The sequence below is a fragment of the Lagopus leucura genome, unplaced genomic scaffold (genome assembly GCF_019238085.1).
Source record: "Lagopus leucura isolate 7727_CA_CO unplaced genomic scaffold, USGS_WTPT01 Super-Scaffold_1, whole genome shotgun sequence".
NCBI classification, from domain to species: Eukaryota; Metazoa; Chordata; class Aves; order Galliformes; family Phasianidae; genus Lagopus; species Lagopus leucura.
Genome location: NW_024962250.1, coordinates 22867408 through 22883187, shown reverse-complemented (window position 1 = coordinate 22883187; position 15780 = coordinate 22867408). Strand labels below are relative to the sequence as shown.

General features: G+C 38.9%; 1 protein-coding gene across 8 annotated transcripts in view; it reads right to left on the bottom strand.

Annotated features, from left to right (window-relative positions):
- Positions 1–15780, bottom strand: part of NRXN3 (neurexin 3) — an 891513-nt gene that overhangs the window by 655803 nt on the left and 219930 nt on the right. For all 8 annotated transcript variants that reach the window (XM_042869951.1, XM_042869967.1, XM_042869941.1 and 5 more), the window contains one exon: positions 3329–3767. In XM_042869951.1, coding sequence (XP_042725885.1) covers positions 3329–3767 — 439 coding nt within the window. The remainder of the gene's footprint in view (positions 1–3328; positions 3768–15780) is intronic.

Below are 15780 nucleotides of genomic sequence, written 5' to 3'. Positions count from 1 at the left end.
ATAAGGTGGGAGAGTTTAGTTAATAGAGTCAGCTCTAGTTTTGTGTCTCTGTGAGAAAGTGCAGATATGTATTAATGCTTCTTTTTTTTCAAATTTAATGGGTGTTGTCTTGGACAACAGCACATACAACAAAGAGACAAGGTATTTCATGTGTGTGAAACAGGAATAATGTAAAAGGCAGCAGAGTGTCAGAAGTAATAGAGGCATTACAAATTAAAGGCTGACAGAGAACCAGAGTTATTTGATGAATCATTTTGTAAAAGCTAGCTGCAGCAGTGCGGACATTTTCTCTTTTACACTGTAAGAAAAGAGAAGATGTGCCAATACACCTATAATTGTGAAGGAAGTTTGTCACAGAGCCACAGGATCACAGCTACCTTTCCAATGTCTCCACTGCCACTCCTCAAAAGCAGCATACAGAGCACATGCTATCCAAAGGATTGGAACAACACTGGAGAGTTGATCTCTAGACAGCTGCTACTATAGAGAAAGCAAACAACGCTTGGAGATACCAGAAAGGTAAAGAAACCATCTAAAAGAGAAGAAATACTGAAGAATACCGGAGAATTGTAAAACCTGGAGAAAAAGAACAAGATTGTAAAAGAAAATAACCTAAGCATCAGCCTAATCTTTCTGCCAGTGATTTGTACCTTGCAATTATTTCTGTAAGGAAGTGATACTAGCTCCACTGCACAGGTCTTTTCAGTTTAAGCTACTGAGGTGGAAAAAATTTGAATTGATCCTAGGAAAGAGGAGCTAGATAGGCTAACATCATTTGTTTTCCTTCCCTCGAATCCCACGTTTGTGACTGAGTTGAAGTAAATGAAACCCCAACTTGGGAAATCAAAAGCATCTATGTACTTCCTTTCAAGGCCATTAGAGATTTCATGCAGGGCTAAAGAACAAACAAACTAGCACCCCAGTTACTGGTCTGAGCTGGTATGTAAAGCATTGTGCTGATGAAACTGTAGAGAGAAGCTTCGAGTAAGGTTTTTAGTGTCTTAGTGGATGGAATACCATTTGTTTTAAAGTAGCCAATGACCAAACAAAAATGTCTCATGTAATATGCTCAGTGTTCCCCTACTGGAAACTGTGACAGATTTTGTAGACACTCTGTAGGAGCATTCCCCAGAGACTGAAAGGTTACAGGACAGCGTCTGTGTCCATGCTGACAGCTTCTGTCAGAGTACAGAGAAAAACAGCTTTTGTTCCTCTGGCTGGTAGCACAGACTAAAGTGTACACATAGCCTAAGGGGACAGAGATGCCAGAGGTTATTTGAATAAGAGTGCTGTGCTTTCCCAGCATTTGCACTCCTGCTTTAGTACTGTTCAGCAGTGAATATCTGGATTTTAGGCTATTTTACTAAGCCCAGCAGAGCCTGAAGTTTTGGACTTTTCTGAAACGGAAAGAGGTAAAGGAGATGACATATATTAAAGGGCTGGCTGCCTTCGAAATAAGAATCCCAACATTTAGAGGACTAGTTCATTAAACCCAAACAGCTATTTCACTTGAATGTTAAGTTCATTATTTCAGTTCAGTTTCTACAAAATAGATATATGCATTTAAAAATAAAAACAAAAAAAATTAAAAATCTCTAAGGTGTAGCAATTCTCTGTTCTGCACACAGGGAGAAACGCCAAGGACTAACAAAAAGGGATCATGAACACCCTTCTTACATCTACCAGAACACCACAAAATAAGCGTGGTTGACGCTTCCTAGAGGTATGCCATGGAAAAGTCAGTGTCGGTAAACTGGATATCTGGAAGACACAAAATCAGTCACTAAGGATCATTATCCCAGAACTAGCTGTTAGCAGAAAAAGCAATTAAAAACAAAAAAGAGAGAGAGAGAGAGAGGAAAGAATGCGCAAATATGTTCATTTTGGTGAGCAAAGCGCTTTCAATTCAGAATCCGTTATCTCCGATCAGTGTCCAGGCCATCACAAACCTTTCTGTCAGACAACAAACAAGCTAGTCCCATGATCTCACCTACAAAGTAGCAATGCCATCTATCACAGCCTTGTAGACAAATGAACATGGGTCCCTCTTGTGGGATTTTACAAAATTTTTTAGCAGAGTTTAGTGTCATTTCTCTTCCTCCTGCAGCTGCCTTTCCAGGGACCAGACAGTCCCCAAGCGAGTAAAGAAAACTGAAGGCAGTACTGAATGCTAGTAATTGAGTTTATTCTTGGAAGTTAATTAAATTTTAGCTATTCTAAAGAAATCAAAGCTCAACTTCTTTATTTATTTAAGGCTTCTTTTATAAAATGTTCCTATCGATGTCTTTAGGAGATAGCAATATATAACCACATATATTAAGTCCCAGTGCAGTCTGATGATGTGAAATACAGAAAAACTCCTTACATCATCAAAGGAAAAAAGTGGCTTCAGGCAAAGACCTGTTCAAACAGCTAGGCTATGAAGTGGCTGAAATTCAGCTCTTTTGAAAATTCTTTTGAAAAATCTCACCAGTCCAGAAGGAATTCTTACACAATTGTTCACATATTCTTAAGATGAAGTTACATTATTTGTTTCCTTACATAATCACTGTTAGCATGCTAACATTTACACAGCATTAGAAACAAACAGAATTCCTCTTTGTAACTTCATGGTAAATATATTAATTAAAATAAACTAAAAGACATTTTTGAAAATAAGAAGCTATGAGGGAAAAAATAAAAAAAAAAAAAAATCCACTGAATGCTGATCTAGATATTTTGACTAGGATTTCTACAGACTTGGCATACAGGCTGCAAGCGATAAAGAAACCTAACTGAAAACTCCAAGATGCTAAGTGAAACAGAACAGTATGAAAATGTTAATTTGTCATCATGATTTTTTCAATGATTGTGCACATTAATTCTATTTTCCTCGTGACAAAATCTAAACCCTCTGTTTTTTAAGGACACAAGATTCAGTGGAAGACACAGATCACAACAGGAAGTTCTCATTTGGTTTCAGTTGCTTTTTAAAAGAAAGCCAAAATAAATCACTGAGAATTTCTCAAAACAAGGATGAAATAATAACAATTCAGAAGGTTCTTAAACCTTGCCACAGCCTACAAAGAAGTCACCATTACAATTACACACAAAATTGTAAAGATAGGTCCAGAGTATCAGAAGATTTAGAATAAAGGTTAATAGCCTCCCTCTGTGACGCTCTATCTGAAGTTCACATTAGACATCTAACGAAAATCTGTCCATTCACATCTTTGTTTTGCTGGACAAATGTCATCAGAGTAAGACTAGGTTTTTATAAGAAGGTGATTCATAACTAGTAGGTCTAGAACTGAAAGATGAATCTACTATAGAAAAAGTACCACTTTACCTGATCTTCCATCTCGCTGAATATCCACATGATACCATTCTCCATCATTGGCTTTCTTCTGTGTGGCTTTGACTTTAATGGTCCCAGATCCCATGTCCAGCAACAAGTAGAGGTTCCCATCTAGAAGTTCAACTGCAAAGAAGTCTACCTTCGTGTTTTTCTGGCTCCTGGCATCTTTCCTCTCCTGAGGCTTGCCATGGGTGAAAAGTATTAGCCCATTGGGTTCGGTGGTTCGGAAATCAAATGATATGGAGCCCATCCTTTTGGTGTTCCATTTGGGCAAACTAATATATGCCTCAGGTGTCTCAAAGCTGATGGGGTCCAGTGTGGCCACATTCTCACATACAAATTTCACTTCTCCATAGATTTTCATCTTAGTATCACCAATCCGTGCCAAGCGAGACAGCTCCAGACGAATGTCATTATTCTTATAAACAACCTGCCAGACACAAAGAAAAACATCATACATCAATCCTGCATACTGTACAAATACTCCAATTACCTTCATCCGTGGGAGATAAACTTCTCCCAAAAGGCAGGGGGGAGCTGAAGGGAGACCACGCAAGAATGTGACATGATGACAGAAGCAGAGAACAGAACCAGGAAGGTGTACAGGAATGACAGCAATGGGTATTCTGTGATGACTATAGATCAGATAATCTGGCAGAGGAGAAGAACACTTGCTGAAGGACGGAGAGAACAATTAACTCGATCACAGGCTCATTCAGCTGTAAAAGCTTTTGTATATAAAATGCAGTGTATGTCTGGCATCATGCTGTTGTATTTGCATAAAGTCCATACAAAATACATAACAAAGTTTAACCTCTATGTCCATCTCTGCTAACCACAGCAGGGAACTTTCTGCCACCACTGTCATTTTTTTATTATTCTTATAAACCTACTTTACCATTAGAAGAGAGATGTAAAAAAAAAAGTAACCAAGTTCCTGTGAACTACTGGTGATTGTCCTGTGGTTCCTCGAGAGAGAGAGAGAGAGAGAGAGAGAAAGAGGGAAGGAGAGAGGGAGAGAGAAATTTATCTTACTAAGCAATCTTAAAACACAACAGGCACAAACCTACAATAGGTATAAATGAATAACACACAAAAAACTCTATGTACGGAGTGCTTGGACTAAAACACAGTCTGGGGTGATGACCAGAGCTCTGGACTCTGCATAGCGCTACATGAATGGAAAATATGTGAGAGGAGAGTCCCAAATAGCCAAATACTACTGAGCATGCCTAGCTCAGGTGAAAGTCCCAACTTTCTCTTTCTCGCAGGTACAGAATTAAACTACATGTGAAAGAGCACGTCCCTCTGCTCCATGCCATCCTTTCAGAGTCAGGGACTCTGAAATATTATATATATATATATATATGCTTCCTGAAGCTGGACGAGCATATAATAGCAAGCAGAAGCATTTCTGCAAATAGCAGTTCTGCATCACTACGGAAAACTCTGATTTCTTGTAAGGAGCTATTATAAGGAGGTATAAAGTACTTTCTACCTATTATGTACGGCATCACACACATAAACACAGATTTGATTTCTTCTGCTTTCAAAATGCTAACAGAATGAGTTGTCAGCAATTTACTAAGAAAAGAGAAGGGAAAAGAGATGTGTATTTTTAATTCTAAAAATATCATGAGGTATTGTATGGACAGGCTTAAAAACATACAGATGTAACATTTGGACGTGCATCTGTAATACTCAGTCTGAAGGCCCAAGGGGAGTTTCTGACCAAACAGATAATTCTTCACTGATGTACTCTAGGCTGTAAACCCAGCAGTAGATTGAGGATAAGTAAATCAGAAAAGAAATTTTCTGGAATCAGACATATATAATCCTACTAGCAACTAACAGAAATAAGCTATGGAATATCACAGTACAGGAAAGGCAGATAAAAAAATCAGCAAAAAATATTAAAAGGCATGTGATAGAGAGGATGGGAACAAGATTCTAAAGATGACCTTAGGATAAAAAAGAAATGAAATCACAATTCAACAAAGTTGTAGCAAGTGAAGAACTTCTGTATTTTGCTAAGCACTAACAGAGAATTTCGCCAGTGCAGCCAGCACAGCATCTGTTCTCCCTGTTCCAAAGGCAAAATGTCCTACATCAGAGTGAAAGGAGAATCCAAATGTTAGTTCCCATGCGGAGTCATGTCACAATATTGTAGTTCCTCCCAGCAGAGGACAGTATTGACCTGCAATAGCTCTAGTTATTTTGCTCCAGTTTCCTATGAGAGCACTCTGCCCTTCCAGAGACTTTGAAAACATCAAGTCTGTTATAATCCACAACACGAATAAAATATATTTTCAATTTGTGGAACTGTAGTAGTTTCATTCCATGGATTAACCAGGTCAAATACACTGGCTAGACAGACCACACACCTCCTTCCAGCAGCTCAGTAGGGAGGTGCATTGCAGCACTTCTCTCCCTCTGGCAGACAAACAAGTACCACGAGCCAGACAGCAGAGACAAGCAACGGCTACACCAGCATCTAGAAAAGACTTGTGAATCATGTTAGGTGTACTACTCCCTGTAGCTCTGGGTTTCTACCTGGACTGGCAAGGGCTTCTGCACATACTTTTTGTTGGGGCCACGTCTGGTGCTTTCCACAAACACTAGCTCAGGGCAGTGCACACAGGCTGGTCTCTGCATCTCGAGGAAATGGTGGAAGTGAGGGTACAAAGGAAAATGAATGGAGCAATTAAAAGCATGGAAGAGCTGTCTATGAGGACAGGCCAGAAAAAAAAATAAAATGCCACAGCTCTCCCATTCAGACTGAGAAGGAATGTAATCAAAACTTATAGAAAATAGTGGAGAAAGTGAACATAGAACAGCTCTACAGCAATAACACAACTAGAAGTATTCTCAGAAATGCAAGTTAAAGTAGATTTTTACTTATTTACAATGAGAACTTTTGGAACATGCTACTCCTACAAGAAGTCATGGAAATAGAGAGCAGCAGCAGATTCAGAAAAAGAAACAAGAGAAAGCATGGAAGGAAGTTTTACAAACTGTTGTAAAGGAAAAGAGAGGGAAAGACCTTCTAACTACTCGTCATCAGATGACTGTATGCTGTGGGAATGTAAGAAAAATGTAATGCTGATAACTATGCTCATGTCACAGTTTCACATGTAGCAGAGGGAGAGAAGAAGGAGAAGGGCCTCCCTGGCCCTTCATCCACCCATCCCCTTTTCAGGGAGAAGAAAAACAAAAATGGCTCAGTTAAGATAAGGAGAAAGAATGAATTTAGTACAAATGGTAAAAGCATGCAACAGCCTGCCACATGATGTCATGATATGGAATACTGATAAAACCAGGGCAGCTCATGTGCTCACTCTTAGTAGCACTTACAACTGCTTCTATTGGAGGCAGAATACGGAATGAATGGGCTGATGGTTCTTCAGTTCTAGCAGGGCTTTTCCTGTATTCTTAATGAATGTGTACAGTCTACCCTTTGCCTCACTGCAAGGATGGTCTGGAAAAGTGAATAATTGGTAATGGAGACAGTCCTTCTCACAGCACTTACAGGACTGGTGTGACTCCGGTGCAGCTGCATTCAAGGTTTCACCCGTTACGGAGCTGCTTAGGGGGGGCAAAAGAATGCCAGGCCAGAATGAATAGTGACTTTAATGATTTTATCATAGGAGAATTACTCTCATAGAGCAGTGTTAACAGTTCTTCACTTGGACATTTGACTAAAAAATAGCACGAGTACCTGGATTTGAATCTTCTCTATGTGAAAGGAGAAGTGGCACAGGGCCTACAGATGATATATGGTGCTGAGCTACGTCCTGTGCAAAGCTATGACTCAATGATCTGTTCTTAGGGACTTCTGCAGGTTGTTGGTAAAAGGAATACGCTTACATACACATAAGCAGCTTCCAGCTCCCAAGCTGAGCAACACACAGAATCATAGAATGGCCAGGGTTGGAAGGGTCCTCAAGGATCATGAATCTCCAACCCCCCTGCCACATGCAGGGCCACCAACCACCCCATTTAATGCTAGACCAGGCTGCCCAGGGCCCCATCCAATCTGGCCTTGAACACCTCTAGGGATGGGGCATCCACAACCTCTCTGGGCAGCTGCTCCAGCACCTCACCACTCTCTCTGTAAAGAATTTCCCCCTGACATCCAAACACACAGGTTATGCTTCCTTTTTCATGTATTTGATACTTGAATAGTAACTTCTTTCTGTTTTGGGGAAAGGCAGAGAGTCCACTTCCAAGTTTGTCTGGGGTTTACAGCAGACTGCCATGCATTTCATAGATTACACCAAGGCCACAGCAGAAAATCCTCAACAAAGAAGACTTTTAAAGAACTAGAGAAAACTACATGGAATTGGTCACTAGTAATGGTAGATCTGAGAGCAAGTCTGGAAAAAAGACTGACAAAGCAACTTCAAAGCAAGACATAAAGAAGAAAGGTGAAAGGGTATTGAATGTATACAAGCATTCTGAGTCCATTATTGTCAAAGAAACAGATTCACCCAGATCTGAATCTCTGTTACTCAAGTATTTGTTGTTCTTCAACATTTTCTTTAAATAAAAACAAAACAGCAAACACAACCAAAACCCAGTCTACCCTGAGAAATGTTAAGAATACCTGTGGTTAAGGAAGAAGTGCAACTGTGATTATTTGACTGCCTTTAGACACTGCTTACAGCCACATTTGGACATCAAAATCCTAACATATAGTCAAGTACAACTCATTATAGTCAGAACTCTCAGCACCATAAACAAAAGACTAAAAATAATCCTTGAATGTGAATTCACCAGGTGAATTCTGAGCAGGAATAAAGAGACAGCAGTATCTTTGGCTTGGGCAATGAAAAACTAAGGCAGCTTCGGATATCTGCAGTTTGTCACACCAGAAGTTCAAGAATGAAAAAAGAGAACATAATTAAAGAACTGGAATGCATGTCCCATAGCAAATTATATTCAAATTCAGTCCTTTTAATAGGTAGAAGTTACAGGGTGATCTGATCACAAACTACAAGTACCTATGCAAAAAATGGAATTTGACAATAGAGGGCTCTTAAATCCACATGACAAAGGAATACTAGGATCTGGGGGCTAGAAACTGAAGTTTGAGAAATTCACATTTTAAAATATTATGACTTATTTTTACATGAGGGTAATTTGCTGTTGAAATAAATTACTACAGGTTATGGTGTATTCTCAGCTACTGGCAAATTAAAACAGGAACTTGTTTTTTCTAAAAAACATAGTGAGACAGAAATTAATTATATAGCAGATCAGTCTAGATTAATCATAATGGCTCTTTCTGCCCTCATAACCTATGAATCTTTGTATTTTAATGAAATCAACAGATGCTTCACTGCAGTTTTCCAGGATGAAATACGTCCTTGCATAATGTTAAAACTGGCAGATAAAGGAGAAGAGACTCGTGTTGATTCAAGTCAGACTTGCCACCAGCGCTTTACTCAGGCTTTGTTGCATGTTTGTGACTCCAGCTTGCAAAATACCACTAAAAAGAAAGACAAGTAAAAAGCCTATGGAATAAAACTCAATTCCATACTTCTACATATATGAGCTTAAAGAGCTTCATTCTTAGAAAGTCATCTGCTGCAAGCCAGAAAAGACTTTCAGTGAGGAAGCTGTCAGCCAGCAGTATTACTTATCATCTGTGAACACTTCCTTTCTCATAGTTTCATTTTACCTTGAATCTCTGAACTACCTTGAGGCTTTTAGGGATAATTCAAGATACTGATGGAAATTCTGCAGCTCAGGCCATGACTGATACAGAGGACTGTCGCTTTCTAGGACATGGTTTTCAAGTTCCTTCTGGACACATTTTCCAGGACAACTTACCAGCAAGCACAGCAAAAAAAACAATACCTATGAATTTGTCCATATTTATCAGATGGCTTTCTAAAAAAAGCTGATGATGCCTGTCTAAAAAGAGCAGTTTGCTTTTGTGCTACATCTGATACCTGTATCAGAGAGGGCCAAGATGCCTAAGAGTATCAAAAAGACAACGTCCAGTACAGTCATACAAATCCACTTCATAAGCTCTCCCTGGAAGGGAGGTAGAAAAGAGAAAAAAGAATGATTGTTTGAAAAGTGAGCTTTACTCTCCCAATCTCAAAAAACAATTTCTATTCTCAAAATACATCTAGAAGAACAACAAAAGCTTTTTTTTTTTCTTTTTCCACAGGGAGTTGTTCTGAACATGCTTTAAGAGAGGAATAATTTAATGGTTCGATCTGTCTTTGCTTTATGAATTGGGTTGTATAAAAGAATGGTCAGAGATTGGGCAGTATAGATAGACATGATCTCTGATTGTCAGCAGTGGAAGAATTCCATGACATCTGAGGCATTCTGAAGGATAAAGAGAAAATAAGATATACAGTAAATCTGGTTTCCTTTAAATCTATTGAGAAAAAAGAGTTTGTTTTAAGCTGAGCTGAAACAAATTGGCAATCTGGTTTTGAGGTTTCTTAAAAATGGCAACTTTACAATTCTGAAGCATTCAAGGAACTTCTCCAGCTGAACTTATGATAGGAAGCTTCACTCATGGGTTAATGAGAGCTCTAATCAGATGGCTTTTCACAATGATGAAAAGTGTCTCTCTGCAATCAAGTGAAGATGCAGATAGAGAGTGAACAACAAAAGTGAGGAAAAAATGATGTGCTGGGCTTGGCGAGTAGCCAGTCTTCAGTTCCTCTTGAAGCTGGTGCTATTAAGCAGGACATGTGTTATAGTGCAGGCTGGACAGCCTAGAAGATGGCAGTCACAAACCATCATGGAGAAAAGGTCAAAAACCTGCAGACTGCTTAAGTTCAGCTAGCTAGGAAGGTAACTGTGAAGGGTCATCCAGGTTGTTTACCTCCTGTATCCTGTGTATTACTGCTTTTTTTCTGCCACAACCCTCCCGTCATGAACTGCCTGCATCACTTCTCAGAATTGTAAGTGTGAGACATTCAGCCTAGAGCCTTTCTAAGACTTCCTTAAAGACATCTGCATCGTAAAAGCTGTTGCAGCTTCATAAATTACAGCTCATCAACTGGTACAGCAGAATTATGTGTTTCTAATCTGCCTCAACTAGCAAGCAGAAGGTAAACACACCAACTAATAATGGCTTTCTTTGCATTTGGGACAGACTATGTGTGCAGTGGATCAAAACTTCAGAAATGAGGAACTAAAGCTGCTGTACCTGTTTAAAGTGTACTTATTATCTAAGTAGACTGTGCATACCTGGTCTAACCATATTTGATGGTTCACTGGGATAACAACTGCATTCAAGTATTTATAGATTCACAGTCACCATTCACTGCACTGAAGTTTATTTGCCTGGCATGAGAAACAATGCATCCAGCACTGATAATAAATAAGTGAAACCAAACAAAAGAGACTGAAATGCAATTTGTGCTATGTTGGCTGAAGTAATGCAATCTTGCAGCTCATCTGGAAACGTTTAACAAAGAACACGAGTTTATCCTGCTAAAAATAGGAATATGAGGAGTAGAATGCTTAAACAATAAATCCATCTGAATAATTTTGACTTTTGTCGAAAACTGCAAAAAAGAAGAGAGTCTCTTCTGAGTTTCAGAAGAATTCTAGGAAGATAAAGAGAAGCATTCTCTGTAGAAGGATATAAAGAGCAAAAAAAAAAAAAGGGGATACAAGGTGGGTGGGATTCTTTCAACTGCTCTAGTGAGAACGCAGTAAAAATAATCATTCAAAAGAGACTTAGGTTGAAAAATAACATTTCCTTAAACTAATCCAGTTTCTGGATACCAACAAAAGAAGACCCAATACTTCAGGTCACGACTTTCCTTTGAGACTTAAATTAAGCCTCTGCATCTCTTAAGAATTCAGGACATCTGAGTCTTCTCAGTTATAGTAGAGTTAACATCTGCCCAAATAACTCACACAATATCTCAGAGAAAGCTTAAACAGATTAAGGCAGTCCATCTTTCTGCCTTATCTTTCACTTGGGTATACATCAAGATAAAGACCAAATATTACTATGTACACATTTTTGGAATAAGATCTACAAATTTTTGCCTTATGATCCAAGTACACAAAAGAGAGATATTCCAAATATGTAATAAAAGAAAGGGGGGGGGGGGGAAGGAAAAAAAGGAATTACTTTGCAGTTCTTTATTGAAGGTCTAGTATCTGTCTTGAGCTGTACAATATGATTTTGCATATGCTGAGCCTGCTCCTTCTTCAGTTAGCTACAAATATTGCTCCACAGCCTTACTGATTCTTGGTGTTGCACTGCAGCATCTGAGCTACAAAAGAGCCCTGTGTAGTGAAATGCCCTACTTCTTGGATTCCTTCCTTTGAAGTGGTAGCAATAAGGAGATAATTTATCACATGTGGATTTCTCAACCTCCAGACTGGGGCATCTCATCTGCTAATTCATTTGGACTATTGTTGAAGAAAATCTTGATTTCAAAGGGAATAACAGACCCTATAATTGCATCTTAAGACAAAGATGACAAGAACATGAGAAATGATATATATTCATTTGCGAAGAAAAGGCATGATACTGTACAAAGAAAGAAGTTGCAAAAGAAATGCTGTTGAAAGACTGTATATTAGCTTGAGAGACTGAACTTGTTTCCTCAGCTACTGAAAAAGGACAGCATAGGCAGCAGTAAGATTAAATAGAACTGGTTGCAGCATAGATATCATTTGCAAACACTGGAGTAAGTGAAAATGGGGATAACAGGAAATAATGTATAGTTTCCAGATTTCCTAAAATATTACCCTTCCACTTTCCAAGCAGCGGTGAGAAAACCACCTATACCCAAATGTTTTCAATAGTGTATTTTTCAGAGCATGATGACAAATTTGAGGTGATACAACTGGTTTTGCAGAATTGCTCATCGTGCAAAAGCTCTAAGTGAAGAAAATGAGAGATTTTATCTTTACACTGCTAAGCACTAATTGAAATGCTCTTAGAAATTAGACATAGATTTCTCAGTCTGTTCTTAGAAACGGATACTTGTTAATATTTAGGTGTAAAAGGAACTGACATTTTATACATATTGATGTCATTGCAAAGCACGTAAAGAATTTCATTGTGGATTCAGACTCATAAATCTTACCTTCCTTCCTGCTTCTTGCACATTTGGCCTAGTAACAAAGAAGAATAAAAACTGCAAGACAGAAAAGTCAAGACAGACAGATATGGTTCTCCTCATTTGTGCTGAAGGCCATAGACACAGATGTACTTCATGCTATCCCCATAAAGCAAGCTGTATTTGGGACATCTCTCTGGGTACAGGTAGGAGTCTGAGGATGTCAGTATTCTACCAATACTCATAAATATGCAATAATGAAGAGACTACAGAGGGAAAAATCACAGAATCACAGAATCACAAGGTTGGAAACGACCTGCAAGATCATCTAGTCCAACCACCCTCCCATTCCTATCAGTGCCACAAGCTACTAAACCATCTCTCGTAGCTCCTCATCCAGGCGCCTCTTGAACACTGCCAGGGACGGCGACTCCACCACCTCCCTGGGCAGGCCATTCCAGTGCCTGACCACCCTCTGAGAGAAAAAGTTTCTCCTAAAAAGAAGGGCGGGAGGGGAAACCAGAAAGATACACGGAGAACATCATTTGGTGAATGAATTGAATGAAGCATCCTGGAATATATGTGAAATATGGGAGGAGATGGTGCTGTAGTCTGCTAGAAAACTTGTTCAGCTCAGCAAATTGAACTTCAAGAAAGGAGTGGGTCTATTTGAAATAGTCCCAAGGAGAGCAATGAGGAGAACCAGAGGTCTAGAAAATAAAAGTAAGATTGAAAGCATTGCTTCTTTTTTAACATAAAGAAAACTGAAACAGTTTTCAAATATAAAAGGCAGTTACAAAGTGAAAAGGAACAACCTGCTTTTTGTATCCATGATGAAAAGGACAAGAAATAAGGGGTAAAAATTACAGCAATGAAATATTAGAATTGACTTTAGGAAAGGCTTTTTAAATTTAAGAACAGCACTGGAAGAGATTGTCTAAGGAACAACCATCACTGGAGACCTTCAATTACAGGTTACGCAAATTGCTGTCAGGACTTGTGGTGGCTGTCATTGATTTTTTTCTTGAGACATAGAAGCAGAAAGGACTAAATAACCTCCCAAGACTCCTCCAGTCTTATTTTCCATGATTCTGTATTTGAAATGGGAAATAACCTATGTAGTTAATGACTTTGATAGCACTTAACTTTATATTAACAAAAATCTCATATCTCACAAATCCAAAGGGCTTAAATTTGCAAGAAAACAACCTAGCTAATAAAGCTAATAAAGGCTTGGCTGCTTTTTAGAGTTGAAACAAAACAAAAAATAATGACTGTCACAGAAGCTTATTTACAAGTATGCATCAGTTTGTTTCAACTACACTCAGTTCTGTATTGAACTTACAGTTCTGTACTGAGTTTGCAGAGATATTCACTAGTTACAGAATACCCTGCTCTTTCCAAGTTCATCCTGAAAACTCAAATTTGTCTAGCCAGCACAAGCTAAATCTGTCTAGCTTGGATCAGTGATGAGTCTGTGAGGAAATGATTACTGTCAAGTACCTTAAAGAATTCATCTGAAGAGCAGAAAGGAAATATTTTAGGATGACCCCACTGATCGTTTAAGGCTTGAACTTTATTACACAAGACTCTGAAAACTGTATCAGATGATGATTTAGCAAATAAACACTCTGCTTACTGATTTTATTGTATTTCAAATCCACCTAAGGTTGTTCAAGTACAAAATACCTGCCTCAGTAAAATAGATCTGTTTAATATGGCTGGGTGAATGTTTCCATCGGGACAGCTTTCTAACAGAACTCCATTTTCCTAATAGAGAATTAGCAATGAAATGCCTCACTTCAAGTTCTTGCAGCTCAGAATGAAACATTTAGTTTTGTCAAACTTTACAGAAGAGCTTTTATATGAACTTGTAAAACTTTGTTTTCCAGGCACGGCATTCTTTCAGCAGCAGCCCCCACTTTTCACCTCAGGTCTATACCCTCCAGGGAAACACATTACGTGATGGAAAGAAATAAATATGGGCTAGAAGGGGGCAGAAACTCTGCATTACACTTGAGTGATAAAAAAATGTGCTGAAGTGAAAAGATGAATATTTAAGTTTTTGAAAATATTGAATAGATACCTGCTTGCTTATAGTTACGCAGTTTTTCGCCACTACTTATTATCTTCCCTAGCCTATATGCCTTAAGCATGATTCACAAGAATATCCATGGCAGGTATATTCAGGGCAGTTAGTTCAGTCTCTGTATGCCAGTCAAGCATTATTCTCACTGCCTGGGCTTCCAATGCATTAAGCAAATAGTGCCAGCTGCAGTGGCATCTTCTATGCTTTTGTCACTTGTCCAGCAAGAAACAAATTAAAAAACATTTGCTATTACTTATGGGAGAGCACATGCTTAAAAGTGAGCACTACTCAAATAATGATGTAATTAGGGCATTTAGTATTCTGTAAACTTAGTACACAAATTTGAACTGGTGTGTCACTATCTGTAGCAGAATGGTGTTACTGTCTGTAGCTGATGATGACAGCTGGGAGTGCTGCATCCCAACATGTCTGTCCCGTTCAGCCTGGCCACAAACATCACAGGAGCAATGGCATCTCCCTACTACCTGCAAAAGCAGCCACAGTTAGAGGAAGGTGTTCAGCCACACTCCTCCTGCAGGGAGAGAAGATCCTCAGTGCCAACTGACAATGTGCCATTAGCAAGATGGCATTATCCCAGGCTAGCAACATTAGTCACATCACTAGCATAGCACACAAAAGGAGGAGGTCCTGTTTCTATTCATCTAGACTGAAATGCTATGGGATGCTTGCCTCTTTTTTTTTTTTCTTTTTTCCTTTTCTCTTGTTGTCCTGCACAAAAACCTGCCAGAACTGACAGCCCTCCAAGATCTCTTTGCTCATCTCTGCTCAAATTTCAGGGCATGGAGCAAAGGTAAGCCTTCAATAACTAAAATTTCCCAAACACTTCTCTGCACTATGCCTTATGTTGTACAGAAATAGGGAGGCGATGAGCTTATTATTTGCTTGCATATTTGCTGGTGAAAGCAGGGAATGTAATTATTCTCCAATTACAAGTGACACCAAGAGAAAAATATTTTCATCTTATAACCCCACTCTGATGATAGAAAAAGGACCAAAGGCTCTTTTACATCTTTCTCCTGTATGTATCTAAAAAGTCTATATAATTAGAGGTGACAGCTGAAAGATTCCAGCACTGAAAAACAGAAGACTCTGTTAGGGACAAAATCCCAACTATCCCAACACGATGCCAAAAAGTCTCATCCATCTTTTCATTCAAAAGCTACTCTTCTGCAAAAGGTACAACTTTAATCCACAGCACCACACTGCTTGAGACCAATAAAGGGAGGCTATGAAGAGGATTATCTCCTTATCTGCTAACATGGTCTCAGCCTTAC